The 20,526-nt window shown below is 43.0% G+C and overlaps 1 protein-coding gene across 1 annotated transcript in view; it reads left to right on the top strand.

Annotated features, from left to right (window-relative positions):
• The window catches only part of LOC146696634 (transmembrane protein 132C), a 168,748-nt gene that overhangs the window by 131,444 nt on the left and 16,778 nt on the right, over nt 1–20,526 (top strand). Inside the window, exons 5-6 of the mRNA XM_085474827.1 lie at nt 4,335–4,478; nt 11,607–11,815. Of these exons, the coding sequence (XP_085330953.1) occupies nt 4,335–4,478; nt 11,607–11,815 (353 nt within the window). The remainder of the gene's footprint in view (nt 1–4,334; nt 4,479–11,606; nt 11,816–20,526) is intronic.

Genomic DNA, 20,526 nt, shown 5'->3' with positions numbered 1-20,526 from the left:
ACTCTTTCACGCATTGACACCTTTCATGGCTTATTTTTATTCTGTACTTTAATAGGGAAAAAAGGTACCCTTTCTTTGATGTCTCTTAATTATTGACTGAGGTATCTACAAAAGTGGCCCCCTTAACAATACATTTTATTCTGAGGTGCCAGTTCATCCATGTCCATGTCCTCATTACATCTCCTTTTAAGCTGAACAGATCAAGTATCAAAGCAGCCATCAAGTTAATCTTCTCTCTGCCAGCCACAGCCCACAGTAATGAGCAGATCAGATCTCTGACCGGCATGTACCCCAGACAGGGCACTGCTACTGAAAGGCGGTTAGATGTCTTTTAGGAGGCAGTGAGGGTTGACTGCCAAGCGGAGATGGGCCGCGTACCGCAGCCACCTTTATCCCATCAGCTGGGAGGAGACAAGGAAGAGGGGGAAATGAAGGCAGGAGAGTAACCTGTTCTTACTTGGAGAAGTAAAAGTGGGATGAAAAGAGAACGACGCAAGGGAGAAAGAAAGAGAGAGAGAGAGACCCTCATTAAAAGGCACTGTGTTGGCTTCACAATCATCCCACCACTTCAATGCGCTGTCATGCAGTGATGTATCGCTCTGCATGGCGCTACCAAGGCCTTTATTCCCACTCTCCTCCATGTTTCTCTGTTCTAGCCAATTAAACGCCCACTAGAATCGAGGGGAGGAAGTGCCACATTGAGCATTGCACAATGTGGAGAGAGAAAGCTGATGAAAGGACATGTCTCTTTTAGTCTGCTTAATAGCTCCAGGACACTGTCTGAGTGGCGTTTAATGTCTACAGCATATTCGCCGTTCCTGTTGTCCCATTTCAGTTTCTTCACACGTACATATACTTTATCACCAAGGGATGAAAATGTTTATCACAACTATGAATATTTCATTCACTGTAGTTAAGCTGACTATTGGCAGGCATCACGGCTGTCTTAATGCACCTGCTCTTGAAATGACATGAAAGATCATAAAGATGCTCACATCCAATGATGAGTCGTCAGTCAAACCAAAACACTCGTAGAATTTTTCAACGCTGATGTCTTTTTCTTTCTCTTTTTTTACGTTTTTGTTTTATCTTGGCATCCTGCTGGCTTCAGGACAGCCACATTGACGTGGGGGTTGACACAAACAGGTGCACACGCTAAGCATTTACACTGTATTTACCACACTCTCCTCTGTCTGCCGCGCTATGAATAATGCAGGCCCTAAAATCCTCAACTCGACAATGTGTTTGACCTGTTCATTTGTAGCTGCAGCGCCGATGGCGGGGTCAGAATATGGATGTGTTAACGCCGGGCTGAAGCAGAAGTTAATCGCAACAGCGGGACGGGACAGGCTTTGCTGCTTCTCATGCTGCCTGTGTCACTCAGGCTGACACCATAAATCTCACTTATTTTCAGATCCAAGTGAGACACGGGCAGAAATTATGGCCCAGAGCACATTACCAGCCTCAGCAGCGTGCTGAATGCTAACAGAGAGATCCTTGATAAAGCAGACAGGCAGTTCTCCTGCACCTTATTGGACAAAAAGAATCCCATGTATTAGACTTGAGGGGCCAGACCGGCTCGTAAGTAAAGCACAAACACCGGCGTCAACAGGTGAGATGCAAACTAACATTCAACCCACATACTTAGAGGTGTCTCTAAAGGTATCGGCTAAAAATCTATATAATGCATGCAGAGGTGAAGGACACCACCGTTCAAACCTGAGAACATCTTGATTGGTACAATACAGTTTCGGGCCAGTTCTCATTTTTATTGCTGCTTCGCATGAAGGAATAAAAAGTACTCCGTTTTTATTAAATGTGTGTGTCATTTTCAGATGCATGCTGCACATCACTGTTCTAAATCAATGCTCACTGGAGATGGTGTTTCAGGTGTGACTAAGCTATAGCATCTTTGCCTGGCTGTCATCATGAGGATCCTATTTGTTAAGGGTCTTTATAAGAAAGCCTAGTATCTTTTTTTCCTCCCTGCAAGGCCTCCTAAAGAAATAATATTATCTGATAAAGATAATCCCTACTCCCCATTTAAAGGCGACATTGACACATGACATAAACACAGAATATCCTTAACTGTACGTTTTGCTCATAAGTCAGTAGCCATGCTGCCGACGTTCGCAGTTACTGTATGTCGCATATCGTTCTCGTCATTTCTTCTGATGAAAACATTGTTTGTCACCGCTCATCTTAGGCCTTGTTATTCTTGTAACAACAGATCATAAATCATAAATAATTTAAAAGATAACATAGTGGCAATACTGCATTTTGACGTGATGTGTTAATTTGTTAGAGTTGTAATCTGCTGCATTCAGTACAAAGGAAGCTCGCTTCGTAACACGACACAGAAACCAATTATTTTATAGCGTGTCTTATCTCCTGTTCAGCCAATTTCACATTAAATGCAATACGTATTTGGTCCTATCAAAGGCTGCTGTTTTCTCCCGCTGTTTCTGATACGACGCAGAGGAGGCCTTCAGAGAAATCTTTACATGCTAAAAGTAGCACTGGTATTATAAATGGCACATTCAGAACTATCAAAATAAAGCTTGCATCTCAAAGACCAGCCTGATCTATAGTAAGAACACGTGCATTTCTTTTAGTTTCGCAGGCCCATATTTCATTGTCTCTTCATTCACACTTTTTTAACCTGCTGATGTTCGCCACTGGTCTCTATTATGTGTTTAATTGCGCTGTCTATGTCCGAGCTTGCGGACCGCTGATGCATCACCGTGCGATCCCGCTGTGGCTTATTACTGCCAGGCTTCGCTCTCTACAGCTCTCGGGTCATATCCAGCTGCTGTAATCTAACATTAGCGCCAGCTTTCACCAGGTCCCCACCATTTACCCTATCATATATTATAGATGACCCTCTGAAAATGGAGGAATCCCAGCAGACGTGGAATTAATTTACAGCATTCCTCGGTTTTAAGACGAATTGAATCAAAGTCAGTGGCACAGCAAGAGAAGGGTTTATATTGCTATATAACACTGTCACAGTCTATAAAATTGTAATGAAACGCCATTTGAAGATTAAGTGGGTTTTTTTGTGATTCATCGGTATCTCTTGGCTCAGCTAATAATCATTTCACTCCAAAGCTGAATGATGCTACAAATGACCAGCCTTACAAACGACGAGCTTTCTTTCAATCAAACTTAATCCTCCTTTTCTTTTTTTTCTTTCTCTTTGAATGAGCTCCATTGGAAAGCTCACAAACAAGTCTTTGGAAAGCGAGTGCACGGCTCTTGTGTACTTCCCCGGTGACTGTGGGATATATATGAATATGGACAGGAAGTCAGCCACTGTAGATTGGTCCTGTCTGTGCCTGTCAGGTTTAGCAATAAAACACTAAACAAATGAGACGTTTAATTCAACAGGCATCACTCAAGAGGAAGATTTCTCTGTTAAAAGGGGGGAAAAAATAGTAGGAACACATCTTCAGTGCTGGCAAAGCTTCAATACAGTGGGGACAGAAAAAGATGCCTTCGGGTTCTCGCCTATTGAAATCAAGGAAATCTGAGCTTTTGTGAGACTGTCTCTTTAGCAGAATGAAAACATCTTGAAAATAGAGACTTTTGTCATGCTTTACAATTAGCTGAAGTCCCTTAAGTTCACCAGGCGCAATATATGCGTGCTCTACACTGTAACTATTGAAAAGTACACTTTGACCTTAGTAGCGACTATTTACTGTGGCGCTCAGGGTTCTGTAGCAGTTTGTGTAATTGAAGTGCAATTTCTTTGGGCTGAATAGGCAGAAGAGACAATCCAATGTGCTTTGGTGACTTCAGAGAGAAAAAAGTTAACTCAGACTTATCTTAATTGGTTCCGATTATCTTCTGTGACAATGCTGGTGTGTGTATGTGTGACTGCGTGCGTGCGTGCGTGCGTGCGCGCGTGTGTGTGTGTGTGTGTGTCTGTAATGAAAGGTTAAGATTTCTGTTCAGAGTAATGAAGCTGTGCCAGTGGACTTAAAGGACCGGGGCTGTCTGATCACTGATGTCATTTACTGGAACGATCTCTACTGCAGTCCAGGGGCAAATTGGAGCATTTGGTTCTTCTGTTTCTTTCACAGAGCCTAGTTAAGTGTGATTGGGCAGCAAGTGCCAATTTATACATAATGGAACTGACTAGTGTTGGCAGGTTAAGTTTGACTTTTATGAAAAACATTGTAGGTAAGGTATGGGAAAGATAAAGGATAAGATAAGATATCCATCAGTTATTAGTCTGAAGGTTTATCCACAAACGATTAACTTTCATTTCTAAGCTGTTACTTTCTAACTGTTTCTTTGCTTTGATCTCTGTCTTCTTTTTATATCTTCAGGACTCTGAGATTCTGAACACCGCTGTATTGACTGGAAAGACGGTGGCTGTTCCTGTAAAGGTGGTGACTGTTGGAACTGACGCCTCTGTTACTGACGTCTCTGAAGCGGCGACATGTCGCTCAACAGATGAAGACGTGGTCAAGGTCAGTAAGATCAACTTCTGAAAAGAGGGGGGGGAAAGACTCCCGCAATCTCTGCTCTCGCATAAACACCATGCCATCGCAGGCTTCAGATTAGTTTCTGTTGGTGTTTTTCAAAGAGTGACATTTTATTTATTTATTTTTACATGAGCTGCTACAGCTCAGTGCAGTACCAAGGTGATGCCCTGTGCAAATATGACTTCAGATATATAGACAGGCGCAGTACTAGTATGTAAAGGGTTTGCATTCTTAAGTAATGTTGTGTATGTGTCTACTCTTCGGTTTTAGTTCAGTTTGGTTTTATTTAGTTTCCAGAGTGGGTTTTATTGATTCAGTTTGATTTTTATTGTTTGAAAAAGTGTAGTTTTCTTTAGTTTTCATTATTTTCTGTGTTAATTTTACTATTTTAATTATTATTGTATGAAAGGCATATGTCAAGATTTAGGAAACTCTATACAGGTATAACAATAAAAACACAGAACTTGTTGAAAGCAGTTGACTCCCGGTCTTGCAGACATCCATCAAAGTCTCATTAGGCAATTTGGGCATATTTTATTTTATTTTATTTTTGATAGGTTTTCAACTTAACAACATCATTTTTTTGTAGTTCTTTACTTTTAAGACTAGTTTTTATTTTTATATTAGTTAACAAGATTTTGGTTTTCAAATTTTATTTTATTTTAGTTATCTATAATATAACCTTTATGTGTGGATATACCTGCAAAATATGTTTAAATGCTTAATAGTAAATCTGTTAAATGTGAACAACATGTAATCTAAAATGTCTGTAGTCCATTTAAGTTAATCAAATGCAATTTGCAATGGAAACTCAAATTGCCATTATAATTAACCCACATATGAGCCCATGTAATTATATTAAAGATTAGGTAGGTAGTGCATTTTTTATAGAAAGTGTTGAAATGATGTTTAGTACATTTAGCACACATGCACCCTGAAGAAAATGAAAACAAACACTGGAAAACAACATGAAAGAGCATGTTTGATATGCAGTGACAACTGACAACTTTTTCTTTATACGGTCCCTTTTAAACCTGCAGCATGAAACCAAAAAACAAAAAAGTGTAAAAGTGGCTTTGCTATGCAAACAAAGGAAGTCACACTGAGACGGGATCCAAGAGACTCAATGCAAACCCAAAGAAGAAACAGTCACATCAGTCAGCACCCCCACGGCTCATTTGGATGAGTGTGCAGGCCCGTGGACAGAAGGTTTGGCCCTTCCTGCAGTGTCTTGGTTAGATTCTGCCTGAGGCTCTTTGCTGCATGTCATCTCTCCTTTAATTGTCCCACTATTTTTTCTGCCTCTACTGGCTCTATCCAAAAAGCCCTACAATGAAAATGCCTTTGGTCTGTTTCCATTTCCAAATGGCTGTGATGTCAAAAATTAAAAGCTATAGTAGACGAGAACATTTACCATAATTGATCACCTTAAATTGTCTTAAGTGTGTTCTGGAGGACGATTAAGTGAAGAAGGATGCTTCTGCTTTAAAAACAAAAAGCCCCACCTGCAGCATACTTACTGTTGCTCACTCAGGAGGGTTTTTTTTTGATAATCATAGCCTGTGATCGTATACATAAAGGTGACAGATTGTGACCTGGACGATTAGGATTAAATAAACACAGAGTGACTTTAACATAGAACAGTGAATCACATCACATGAAATGGTGCTTCCACTTACTTCAGCCTCCTAAATTACAGTAAATTATAAAGAAATACCAGGTTACATGATTTTTCTTTAAAGCTCTTTGGGAATTTGTGCAGTTTACACAAATTTGTTCTGTGTAGGAAGAAATAAGGCTATGTCTGTGCTTATTCTGGGTTATCATGTTGACAGCTACGTGTAAGGCTCATGCAAAGCTCACCATATGAGCTGCATTTACTGTGTGTGAATCTATGGAAATGTTTTTTCAAGCTCTTCTATTGGCTGTGTTGTCAGATTGAGGCAATTTTGATATCTCATTTGTGTCATTGTCCTCTTTTTTTTTTCACTTAGCTTGCCTACATCACCTTATACATGTTCACACAATCCAAAATAAGTGTTACCTCTGGCTCAGATCCAGCACTCTTTCAAAGAAAGCCACGTTTCTTTTAGAAGGCATATTTTTGTTTTCCAGGTGCCTCCTTAGCACAGTCCAACCAAAGCCATAGGAGTGATAGCTTTTGCTGTAATGTTGATTAACAAGTTATTCTTTCTTCAGGTTGCCTCCACTGGCTGTGGTTACCCATGGTTTGCTTCATAAATCCATATCCATGTAACAGATTTAATTTTTCTCCTCCTGGGCAACACTGACAAAAGCCTTTTAAGTGTATAGAACTTGCCTCTGTGTGAAGAAAGTACTGATACTGCAAAATAACAATTCATTCATAACATTTGCAGCATTAATAACTTGGAGCTCTGTCTTCACGCTCAGCATTAAACAATTTCTTGTTTCAGAACTGAACTGTGAATTCTAGTCAGAAAAGATGTGCGGTATTTCAGCAGCTCGCACAAATAAAAGAATCATTGAAATAACAACAGCAACACACACATTCATGAAATTGCAGGGATAATCTTCCATCTTCACATTAGCCATGAAGGTCGTGTTATGAGCGAGCTCCTGCAACTCCTGCTATCGTCGTGCAGCATAATCATTAGAAACCTTGCTATGTGCAAACCTTTTCCTTGCACTGAAGTGAGCGCTGAATCTTATGCAGAGATGTCTGAGCAGCTTAATTGCTTCTGTCAAACCGGCTCTGTGTACAAGCCAGAGACAGACTCATCCTACCTTCATACTCCCTACTCCCATCGCTCATATCTGCCTTGGATTGTGACTGTCTGGTGAGTAGTTAATTTCCTGGGCTAGATCCAGAGACAGCCTTAATGTCCTCTGTAAGTATTCTCCCGTTAGCTGCCTAATGCGCCTGATTAATGTGGCGGTGGATCCTCCTGGACGTTTACGATCCTTTGTAAAGAAGAATGACGGAGAGCGTGTAACTCGCAGAGGCAGTTCCACCCTCGGCGTGGCGCGACACATACCCAGTGGTGAGGGTGGAGGAGGGGTTAAAGGGCCTGCTGATTAAGTGGCAGTGTCCCCTTATGTCGCAATATTGATTTAAGTCTATTCTGGCCAATCAGAGCGCACAGCAGGGCGGTATAAGCACGCCTGTGTAATTGGTCGGGACAGCACGATGTCAGCTGCCATGTTTTCCGTAATTGTTTCTCCCTAGATTAGTGGGGTGTTGATCAAATTCCTAGCAGGCAGTTACAGTAATTTCCTTGTCATTAAGAATACCGTAGCAGAGCTGTACGTTAATAAATACCAGATGTTTACAATTTTTTTATTAATTTAAATTTTGTAGGCTTTTTTTTGTAGTTTTTTCATTTAGCTACTAGATATGGTGAGTGAGCCCTGCACGTTTTTCTGTCAGGCATCGCATAGCCTGCAATTCGCTGCTCATGCAGCTCAGTTGCTTCACACCAACTAAGTAGAGTCAGAGATGAAGAGACTGTCAAAGCACTTCAGTCTCAGCAGACTGAGTGTGGTGAGAGAAAAAGAGGCTAACAATGAGAGCTGATAAAGAGCAGGGACTCCTCTGACATCTTTATCTGTTCAAACACACTCCCGCATCGGGAGCACTGAGTCCTATCTGCTCCATGACTGACTGTAACCAGGGGAAGGACACCGCGCTCATACAGACGTTTAAAAGCTTCTTTAAGCCGTCGGTCTGTGTTTCATTGCACTGTATTACAAGGTACCACTTTGTACGTTCTCCGTACTTGGCGTAATAACACAGAGGAAATATCCACTCATCCTTCATGTGTCCACTTGAAAATGCAAGGCCTGTGCAGTTCTTAACAGAAGTTCTCTGATGGTTAGATGTAGCCTGCTGTTGATAGCTCGCTGCTGTGCAGGAGACTTTTTAAAAGTTTAAGAATGGCTGGTGTAATAACAAATGTTATAAATAGGGGGTAGCAATTCAAGTTTGTACAAAGAAAAAAACAAATAATTATACCATGAGTAATTTTAAGTAGTGTGCAATCAGTTCAGTTACAATCAGAAACTGTTCACAATGTTTGTGGATCTGCACCAAAAATGTTAAAATTACTATTGTTTATCACTTGTCCCTCCTTTTCTGTAAAATACCTATAAATGTGCATTACTTAAAGTTACTTACAGTATAATTATTTCTTCTTCTGTATTTTACTCAAGTGTATCTATTAGTAGATGTTTGTAAGTAAGTGTAACTACATTGTAATGCCAGATAAATTACACTGAAATTCCTTTTAATTCTAGCAGAATTACACCCTTAGTGACAGGCCGTATTCATACATGCCAACCCTCCCGATTTTTCCGGGAGAATCCTGAATTTCAGTGCCCCTCCCGAAAATCTCCCGGAGCCATCATTCTCCTGAATTTCTCCCGATTTTCCACCCGGACAACAAAATTGAAAAACCATATCGCAGAATTCATAGTGCGGCCCAGCCAATTCCAGTTTCCAACAATGACGGCAGCTACTTAGTTTAATATTACTCTTATTTCTCTTTCTGGGTCGCAAAATAAACTTTTAACATATTTTCAGGCGAGAATGTAGCTGTGTAAACTTCAAATATCTGAGCTGGCGAGAACACCAAACACCCGACACATCGTTTTCAAACCCCCGCAGTCTTTCGCTACTCGGGTTAAACATGATATATAAGTCACTTTGATAACTTAAAAATGTTATTGTTTGGCTTTTTCAGTGTTTTATTTGTTTGTGAGTAAAATGGTTTGGCTGAGATTAAAGTTATTAGATTAGGTTAATTTTAACTTTATTAATCCCTCGGGTGGGTTCCTCCAGGGTTTTCACACAGCTGAATAAAAGTCAAACAGAAAACTGATTAAACAGAAGTGTGAGACGGTCAAGAATTTACGCCAGTGCCCGGTTATATTTTAGATAGCAAGGAGCAGACGGCAGAGTTTCACTCCACCGAGAGAGCTCGTGACGTACTACCCGGCTTTCTTTAGACCGCGAAGGCCGGGTCCTCAGGTGGAAGCAGCCTCTGAATTTGGACACCCAGCCGTTTCTGGCCAGCCAATAATAACAGTGACATTTAACTTATTTTATCCAATAAATAAACACTGTAAAATTTATTTATCAACCCCCCAACAGCCCTTTTGAATGTTTCCCTAATTCTGAGGTCTCAAGGTTGGCAAGTATGGCTGTATTCTAAAGTGCTACTGAAGTTCCCAATGATTTGGCTAGTTAGATTCCATCCATCCATTCGCTTCCACTTATCCTTTTCAGGGTCGCGGGGGGCGCTGGAGCCTATCCCAGCTGTCATAGGGCGAGAGGCAGGGTACACCCTGGACAGGTCGCCAGTCTGTCGCAGGGCTAACACACAGGGACAGACAACCATTCACACTCACATTCATTTGCACATTCACACTTAGTGGCAATTTGGATTATCCAATTAACCTATCCCCACAAGTTGCATGTCTTTGGACGGTGGGAGGAAGCCAGAGTACCCGGAGAGAACCCACGCAAACACGGGGAGAACATGCAAACTTCACACAGAAAGACCCCGGCCTGATGGTGGAATTGAACTCAGGACCTTCTTGCTGTGCGGCAACAGTGCTAACCACCGTGCCACCGTGAGTTAGATTCCATTCCTGCGTAAATTAGAGTAAAATTCAAGCATAACATAAAGCCTGATTCTTCCAACCAGTGAATTCCATAGTACGTGCTTCAGAAACACTTAAAATAAGATAAAAACTTTTTAATTTAGCTGATGTTGGCTGATGTTGTCCCCTTCAAGATCCTCTCCTTTTGCAGTTCTGGACTCTTTCCAGTGCTGTTACTCTTACAAATGTGTGAGTTTGTGATGCATGCTGAATTTCATGCACTGCATCCAAAAAGTGATTTTGAGGTGTAGGACAAAGAGAGGTGCTAAGTGACAGTTGTGTTCATACAGCCAAAATATTTTGTACACAATGCCCTGCTCCACAGTTCAGGCCATTTGTTCTGAATATTCATAAATATAAAAACAATCATAAGTGCTTATGATGCTCACCGCATGTGCCGCCTCTTGGCTCGGTCACTGCGAGGTCTTCCACTAAAGACTGCTGTTGTAGACCCGGCTCACCTCTGGTCCCTGATATGAAGGTTTGGTCAGTTTGACTCTGAAGTTTTCTGCACAAATGTACAAGCAGTCAGAGGGCAACTCTCCAAATATCTGCTTTTATTTATACAAAACAGCCACATTTACTTTCCACGGTCCTGCACAAACTCCACAGCTAGCTTCATGCTGAAGGTGAAGTGAACAGAACACATTCTGTCACACACAATTTTTTTTTCCTCCTTTGGTCTCAGAGGATATCCTGCCACAGCTTCATGATAAATGGTTGTTTATGGTTTTATCTCACTGTAGAGAAATAACTTGGAAGAAGAAGAAGCAAGGGAAAAAAAAGATTTTTTTCCCAGACCGTCGAATTCCATCTGGTACCAGCCATGGCAGTCTGTTCCAAGATGAGATTAATATGTAAGATTGAGAAAACGCCCAGAGGAATAAAAAATGTGTTCCTACATTCAAGGTATACTAAATAATTACCCATTAAGTGCTTAGACTTAAAGAGGTAATTGTATGTGTCTGTAAATCCTCATAATCAATAATCAAGGAATAACCTTCTGACGGTTACATGTTTCTAAAGCACAAAACTGGCTCACTAATTCTTTCTATGACATAATTTACAAAACCACTAGCTTCAACTTTGGTCATTTTTATCAGCTGTCATCTTACTAGTGTCCATCTGCTGGTTCCTCTTTCAGCTGCAGGCTGAACAACAATAAAACAGCAGACCATGCTGTGCTTTCCCTCAGGTTCAAAGATGTCCTTGCTGTCCTCCCCCCTCTTCTCCTGAGAGTCGAGCAGATCGAGGACCTTTCATCTTGTTCAAAGTAGTTACAGGAATGCTATATCAGAGGAGTGCTCAGAAGTGTAAAGCCTTATAATCAACTCGCAGGGCCGGGGCCAACATGGTACTCTGTACAGTATATTGCACTGTGTAATTTACTGTGTAGTCATCTAGTGCAGCCGTCAGAAGAGCTCAACTTAAATGCTGTCTTTTTTAATCCTCCCCCCTCCTCACATGCAGGTGTCTGACAGGTGTGACTACGTTTTTGTGAACGGCAAGGAGATGAAGGGCAAGGTGAAGATGATGGTGAACTTCACCCACGGATACCTAAGTGCTCAGCTGGAGCTCAACGTGTGGATCCCCCGTCTCCCCCTCCAGATTGAGGTGTCAGACACGGAGCTGAGCCAGATCAAAGGGTGGAGGGTGCCAATAATGGCCACCAATCAGAGGTACTGCAGCGCGTGCATCTGTTGCTAAAGGGGCTTTGCGACTGTGTGTTCTGCTCTCTTATTTTTTCAGGGAGACATTTGTTTTACTAATTGGATGGAATATAACGTGATCTTTATAATTAACGTTTAGTCATTTTCTCACTTTCGTGTCAGCTCCTGCGCAGCCATTTCCAGGCGTAATTTACAGTTATCCAAGAAAGAACACCAAGGTTACATCACAAACTTTAGTACAAGTTGTTAAGTTTAATAAAAATAAATTGGTAATTTGTTGACTTTTGCAGCCCCAGTTTCAAGAAAGTACAAGTTCAAGAATAGCCTTTCTCCTTGGTGATGTATTTGATTTCAGTAATGGCAAAGATAAGGTAATGATGTGACATGTGACGAACACCACTCCACCTGTCTCTTCCTGACTTCAGTCCTACTGACAGGTCTTGGCTGATAACAAAATGGCTGACCTGTGCATTACAGCTTGTCATTATGACTGGCTTAGGGTGGCCTGCCATTGCGCCTTGTGCCTGTCAGTTGGAAAGAACATTATTAGAGCTGTCTGGAGGTCAGACTTCTCCCCTGGGGCCTCATCACTACACAGCACCTCTGCTAACGCTGCTGCGCAGTGTTACTCTGCAACTGTTGAAATCCATCAATTGATGGAGCAGTTATCAGCCACCTACGGTAATTACTTCAGGAAAAGCGTTGAAGTTAGACTTTAAGTCATCCCATGCACCAGTGTGGCTACTCTAATTATCCCTGCTCCCCTCTTATTTTGAGTGACAGCATTCAACTAATACTGTGGCTTGTCCAGGTTGTTGCTTTTCCAGCTGTGTGCTGCTATGCCTTTATCAGCGGAGACAGCCAAGCCATGTTGTCACTGTTGACGCCAGCACCGGAGCTTTGTTTTTCCCCATCTTCGGCACGTCTTTGTTTATCGGGGGATAACAGGCGTGACCTTGCAAAGAAGCACTATACCTGTTGATGAGAATAAGCTTTGGTCCACGGTCCGTAAGCACACGGAGAAGTAAGCCAGCGAGCAACAATAGCAAGCGGCACGCCATTCCTCTATCGGGAAAGCTGGCAAGTTGTGGCCACGCTGGGAGGAGAGAGACAGAAATATAAAAAATAAAATAAAGACACATTAGGCCTGTTAGTGGGAGAACTGCAAATGTACTCCTCACACAGTTTTGACTGACACTGCCTGTATGGCTCACCTCTTCCCTCCCTAAGCCCTGTCAAAGCACAGACAAGATAAGCCTTTGCAGACAGCAAACCTAAGTGTAGGCGTAGCACTCGAGCATCCACCATCCTTTACCGCTTCTCTCAGGATATGGATGTTGAGATTTTACTCGTTTAATCAAGGTGATCATTTAATATTCAAAAAGAAAAGAAAAAGCGGCCCTCAGTTATCCTATAGAGTGCATACCGAGTGTTTTCTTGCTGCTGTAAAACAAATAGCTGTACTGACATGCCTGCAGCATTCAAATTCGAAAAATATCCACCAGTGTTCTTTCATATAGAAACAACATTCCTGCTAGAGCTGGGCGATATATCGAGTTTTTAAAACATATCGATATATTTTTATACGAGATATAAGATGTGACAATATCCTTTATATCGATATAGTCTATGTTACGTTATAATTATAGTTGTGGAGCCGCAAGTTTGCCTCTCTTTCGTCCACTTTTGTCTCTACGCAACGTTACTCCGCCTCGCCTTCACTGAAGACAACTCCCCCTCCTACCCCATCGCTTCACGTGCAGGCAGCGACAAGACGGACACGGCAAATCTCCGTTAACGAGTTACTGCGCATCGCCCCATGCGTGGGGCTGGACGGCGTCAACGTGCTAACGAGCTAAACATGCTAACGAGCTAACAGCGCTAACCCTAAAATCCTTTCATTCTCTCAAAAGTTGATAGCGCGCCTTATGTATGAATTCTGGTTGTGCTTGATGGCCGCGAACCGATTTTATGTGGTACACGGCGCTCAGCAATCTGTCAAAAAATGTTTTAGTACGACTTTGGTAAGCTACGGAGCTATGGAACGCCAGGACTGCCATAATGAATTAATTAAATACACCATTAAATAATTAATTAAATGTGGCAATAATTAATTAAAATTGGAATTAATTAATTAAATAAATAGTTATGACACATGTAATTAATTAATTATTGACACATTTAATTAATTATTTAATGATATATTTATTTATTTCATTTTGGCAGTCCTGACGCCTGGCTCTCATCATGAAATAATTTTATCTGTCAGCCTCACCCATCAAACTCAGGGGGCGGGGTTAATGCTGATCGAGTCAAAACCATTGCTTTGGCCTGGTGGCCATTGTTTCTAGCACACAACAACCGGCATGTGGAAGCTAACAGAACTGAGCTTTGAAAAACCCTGTTTGTGTGTTACCAAATACCGTTTTAATATTTTTTTTAGCCGAGAATGTAGTGGTTTAATCTTCATGTGTCTGGTCGGTTTGTCAAGATACAGCCTCTTTGCAAAAGTGTTTCGATGATTTCGGAGATGTCGTCCCAGTCTCACGGCAAAGCGTGGGATAGACCCGCTCGCCTCGCAAGCAATCCCACCGACAAAGCGCAGGCCCCGGTACACAGCTGTAGTAACCCCCGCTGACTTCTTTTACTGAGGTTATATTTATCGATGTTTTAGTTCCTGATGTTCTTATGTGTCCTACGTGTTTCAGTCGCCAATTCTGAATTATAACTAACATTAAAAACATGTTTAAGGAGGAGAGAGAGCAAATAAATCTGTTTAACATCTGATCTTTGGGTTTTTGTTCAGTAATCAGCGTGACCTGTGTATAAACACATAAAAGAGATAACGTTGGTGTTTCCGTCATGTAGTAACTGCTGGCTTTAACTGTACAAAGGTTGTTCGACACTATGAAACACATACAGACTTCATGATGTTCGGCTAATATTTTTATTGTGAATATTAATCATGCTGACCTCGCTCTGTACACCACGCAGCGAGGTCAGCATATCCACGATATCCTCAGCTCCATGAGTTAACACAAAGTTTCCCAGCTGACTATCTAACTGCCAACTATTCCAGAGACGTGAAAATATACAGCATAAAGAAAAGTGTAAGAGACTCTGCAGCAGATTAGAATAACAGTTATACATTTAATAAATCACCAAATGAATCCAAGAAACGAGCAAACCTGTTCCGACAATTTGAATTTGTATTCCCTCAGCTGCAGACTCGCTGCTGTTTAAATGTTTGAAAAGGAAGATTAGATATAAAAAACGTCAAACATAGACTCAGTCTGCCTTCACATTTGATATGAGGCCAGCACGTATAGTGGCCTCAGCAGGCTATTACTGAAATACACGTGCTATATCATAAACTATGATATAAACAGGGAGGTCCTATTAACATGTTTAGTTTTAAAGGACACCTTCCTGCCTTTAGTCTCATTCATGAGCAGTATTAGTTTTCTTCTAACATCCAGAAGTCTGCACAATGTGTTTCATAGTTTGTAACAAGCCTTTGACAGGTAAACATAACATGACCGAAAAAGCAAAAAAAAAGAGAGAGAGAGAGAGAGAGAGAGAGTGTTGACATAAGAAGAGAAAATTCTCTCAATTATGGAGACAGGCAAATGGTTCATTTATGTTTGATGTGTGTTTATTCCTCCCTAAATATCGTCGGTGAAGTTCGCCATGCACGTCAGATTTTCCTGCGCATTTTTATACCTCTGCCAACAGAGAGAGAGAAAAAAAAAAAAAAAAAAAAAAATCACATTCTAACAGACAGCTGGTGCTTAGAATACAGTTGAATAACTATTAAAAAACAGATGATATAATATTTCTGTCCAGGTTGCAGACTTCATGATGAACATGCTGTTGCAAACTCTGCTTCTCTCGGTGGAAATGCGCCTTCTCTTTCCTCTTTGTATAAAAACACTTTAAAAGTCAGTTTCATCTCAAAATTCACTGTTAAATCCAAAACACACCAGATAAAGAAAAGCGAATAGTTCAGTCTAACACATGTGCCAGTGAACCATTAAACGTCTGTGAAACTATGCAGTTATGAAACGTAACTTTAACCTCAGCCAAACCGATTTGCTCAGTTGTAAATAAAACAGCGAAGTAAACGTGACCCGACAGACAGAACCTGAGTGAATGAAGTCCAGCGTTTAACCACTGAGAGCTAAAACTCAGCTGAGGTTTGAAAGCTGTGTGCCGGTGATTGGACATCAGCCGCTGATAAAGCTGTTCGCCTATAAAGTGCTGTGGCATGAATAAGGCACGGCGGGACCACGGAGCGACGTTCAGAGCCAACTTTATTTGATTCACGTCACACCACACCACCACCAACCCCTGAGTCCCCGTGTTTTAACACGGCGGGCGTGATTGCGGATGCCGTGCAGGTGCGTCCGCACGGCCCCGCAGACCATGCCCCACCACATACCCCCATCGCCCGATTGAGGCCGGGGAGCAATCTGGCCGAACCTACTCCCCCCCCCCCCCGCGAACTGGGGCGAGACTCGGCCCCTACACATCGGCGCCCCAGCCCCTGACCAACCGACGGGGACGCGTCCGTTCTGGTGGCCGCCCGCGCATCCAGCGGCAACGGCGAAGCTGGTCCGGAGGTCGGCCGCGTAGCAAGCGGACACGGCCCCACAGGCATGGCCGTGCGCTCCTGCACACAGGCGGCTGGGCAGACGTCAGGCGCGCAGAATCGACTGGTGGCAGCGAGGCTGGACTAGCCAGCCCGCCGATCCCCGGCCTAGCGGGGCTGTCCCGCTCCTCTGCCTCCAACTCCGGCTGCACAGGCTGCCCTGGAGCAGGGACCTCCGTCTCCCCGCACAGCTGCTCCGCCACCGCCTCCGCCACTCCCGTTTGGAGCGGCTCCCCGCACTGCGCCTCCGCCCCCAGCAGGCACAGCCCCTCGCCCACCTCTGGGTGGAGCGACTCCTCTGCCTCCGGCAGGTGTAGACCCTCGCCCGCCTCGTCCTCGGCCTCCGATTGGAGCGGCTCCTCCACCGCTCCCGGCAGGAGCAGCCCTTCACCCGGCTGCTCCTCCTCCTCCGGCAGGCTCGGACCCCCGCGTGGCTCGTCCACCACCTCCGGCTGCCGAGGTGACCCACACGGCTCCTCCACCGCTTCACTGTCCTCGGGACACACTTGTGGGGGTGGCGCCCAGGCCCAGAGCAGCGCTGCCAGCTCTGCCATCTTCCCCAGGTGGCGTTCGCTCTCCTTCCGCAGCTCTTCCTGTTGGCGACGCACCTCCGCCGCCTGCTTCCGCTGGGTGGCCGCTATTTCGGCCACCCTCTCGGCCAGCTCTTTCCTTTCCTGGCTCTGGTAGGTACCCGCCATGCCGCCTCCTGGGTTTCGGCACCAATGTGGCATGAATAAGGCACGGCGGGACCACGGAGCGACGTTCAGAGCCAACTTTATTTGATTCACGTCACACCACACCACCACCAACCCCTGAGTCCCCGTGTTTTAACACGGCGGGCGTGATTGCGGATGCCGTGCATGTGCGTCCGCACGGCCCCGCAGACCACGCCCCACCACAAGTGCTCTGTAAGGAAACAAGCTCCAGCAGCTCTGCGCTCGGGGAAAACACTATATTTACTTATCTTGTGCAGAAAAATGCGCTGACATTGCGTTATATCGAGCACCGGCTGCCCAGTTAAACTGTGACTATCACCAGGTAACTAGGCGTGTTTCTTGAATTAGCAGCAGGTGTTAAACAGCTGACAGATGAGGAGGAGGATGCATGCAGGTAAACTGAGGGTCTGTTGAGCTGATCGCTGGTTTCGTGAGAAAAATGTCAGCTCGTTCTTTATGTTACAGAAGCACAGAGACACAAGACCAGGCGGAAAGAGACGATCGTTCGGTGAAAATGAGAATCTGCGAATGCAACATGTGGAACACGGAGAGTGGAATATGTAAACAAACCGGTTAACGTAACCCCCTGGGTGCACTCTGCATGCTAACTGTTAGCAGAGCTAGTGAAATCTCTGAAAACATCTGAGCACTTTTGCAAACATGTTCTATGTTGACAACCTGACCAGACATATGTCGCGACATTCGCGGCTAAAACACTGTTAAAAGTGTAGCTGGTGACAGAAAAACGGGGTATTTTAAAACTACACCACCACCATTGCTGCCTGTGATTTGATCTGCATTCTGGGATAACTGGCTGCCCCAAGTCTACACAAGCAATCGATTTTCTAGGATCGACCTGTTTTGACTTACTTTGCACGGCAACCAATCAAATGTTAGAGAAGCTGCATGGGCAGCGTTAACCCCGCCCCCTGAGTTTGATGGGTGAGGCTGACAGATAAAATTATTTCATGACGAGAGCCAGGCGTCAGGACTGCCAAAATGAAATAAATAAATATATCATTAAATAATTAATTAAATGTGTCAATAATTAATGAAATGTGTCAATAATTAATTAAAATGTGAAATACATAAATAATTAATTAAATGTGTCAATATTTAATTAAAATGTGAAATACATAAATAATTAATTAAATGTGTCAATAATTAATTAATTACATGTGTCATAACTATTTATTTAATTAATTAATTCCAATTTTAATTAATTATTGCCACATTTAATTAATTATTTAATGGTGTATTTAATTAATTCATTATGGCAGTCCTGGCGTTCCATACCGGAGCTGCACCGCTTGATAGATTGTCGGCGCATTACGGCTACCGAGGAGCTTCGCGGAGTGATACGTACTGTGCATCAACGTAATATTACCGTATTGTGTGTGTATAAGGACCATAAATGGCACCTGTAAGAGACGTGGTTATGAAGTGGATTTCAAACTCCAGGCTGTCAGTCACACAGTAAAACTTGGGAACAGAGCAGCTGTGAAATCTGTCTGTCTTTGTTATTATGCTCAGCGTCTTTTTGTTTACATTTTGACTGCACAATTGTGAGCTCTTTGTTTAGCACAAAAACAACCTTGTTTTCTTTTATTTATGGAGCATTATTATTTAATGAATGCTCATAATTTAATTTTGAGTAATTTTTCATGTACATCTGTGCTGTATGTTAATAAAAGTGCCTGTGTGACATCTGGGACACAGCTTTGACTAAGAACTCTCTTTTTGTTCTTACTTTATGGCTTAAAAAAAAAAAAAAAAAAAAAGAGATATATATCTTATATCGCCATCCAGCTAAAAAATATCGAGATATGAATTTTGGGTCATATCGCCCAGCCCTAATTCCTGCTATAACGACCTTCATCGTGTCACTGTAGTAGTTGAATGCCAACACAAACGCAGCACATGATCCACAGGCACAACAAAAATAAGCATGGCACACGCATTAATATGCAGCACCTCCTCTGAAGTCAGAGCTGGGCTTGAAAGCGAACGGAGCAGAAAGAAAAATTGCTTTGTGAAGCGGGTTGTTCTCAGCACTGAGTGTGATTTGTTTATTAGATTAACCTTAGATTAGATTTTGAGATGGTTGCACAAGTATTGGCATATAAGATTTATGCCGAGGCTAAAATGGTCAGACTTCACCATCAGCTTGTTTACTCCTGAATGTGTTACACCTAACTAATAATCACATTTATTAGGTGTAACAATTACATGCCGGTTCAGTCTATGTCAGCGCATGCTCTCGAACATCAGAGCTATTTGTCAATTCATTGGCTGTGAATTTCAAGCGTTTACACTCAAAATGATTCAAAAAACGCAGTTATTGATGAGAAACTTTCAATTACTGCATTGGAAAAATAATATGGCGATTGTTACTATGGGCCTGGACTTGAACAGGTAATAAAGGCAGGGATGAGGAGTCAGGCTTGTAGTATTTCAAGTTTCATTTCTACCTCTTTGTCTCTTTGAGCTGGTTTCCATCTTTGCTTTGTGTTGCTGATTTGTGATGGTGTGTGGAACAGTAGCCTAAGGTTTATATAGTCAACTGGCAATTATGTGACGGTGCATTTCAGGTCATTTCTGAAGTAACGTAAGAGTATTGTTACGAGTAGTGTAACCTCACAATGTACAAGGGACCAGTTCAGTACGTCTCTAGATGCTGAATGACTCTGAGTGTATCTCACGCTCCACTTTTCTCTCACTCTGAACACGCTAAAGCTGTTCTCCACTTGAAGCAGCAACTCATACTCAATCTGGAGCAAGCAAACCATATCTTTCGGGGACAGAACTGTGACCTCTGACTTGTAAACTCATACCTGTCAGTTTGCACTTAACTGAGCACTGAGACACCAATGGTTGGTGCTGCAGTAGGCATCCAAAACCAGGTGTGCCAGGTCTACCCAGAATCCTCCCCGACCACCTGGGGGGGGCGATCGTTTGAGTGCTGAGCTACTCTGCTCACCCAGGAGTCTTAAGACTCATGCAAAGCTGACGACATGATTACAAAATCGATCCCCTAATTAGACTTAGCTGGTGCCAAGTGTAATTAAGCTTAAAAGTGTTATTCATAATGCAAAACCAGTGATTAGCACAGACATTTAATAGCAAAACTGTCACGGGTTGCTCTGAGGATCCACTCGCAGGTCTGTGGATGAAAACCTGATGAGAGACTGACCTGGGCCCCTAAGGAGGTGCAGAACTCCCTCCAAACACGCGACGTGAACTGTGGGCCTCGGTCCGAGACCACTTCAGCGGGGATCCCGTGGAGGCGAAATACATGAGTCGACAGAAGCCGGGCGGTCTCCAGGGCAGCGGGGAGCTTGGGGAGAGCAACA

Source organism: Copadichromis virginalis, linkage group LG12, assembly GCF_057382275.1.
Source record: "Copadichromis virginalis isolate Kocher_CV1m ecotype Utaka linkage group LG12, C_Virginalis_male_GT1.1, whole genome shotgun sequence".
In the NCBI taxonomy this organism is placed as follows: domain Eukaryota; kingdom Metazoa; phylum Chordata; class Actinopteri; order Cichliformes; family Cichlidae; genus Copadichromis; species Copadichromis virginalis.
The sequence above is the reverse complement of the archived record's forward strand: the minus strand, read 5'-3'. Positions and strand labels throughout refer to the sequence as shown.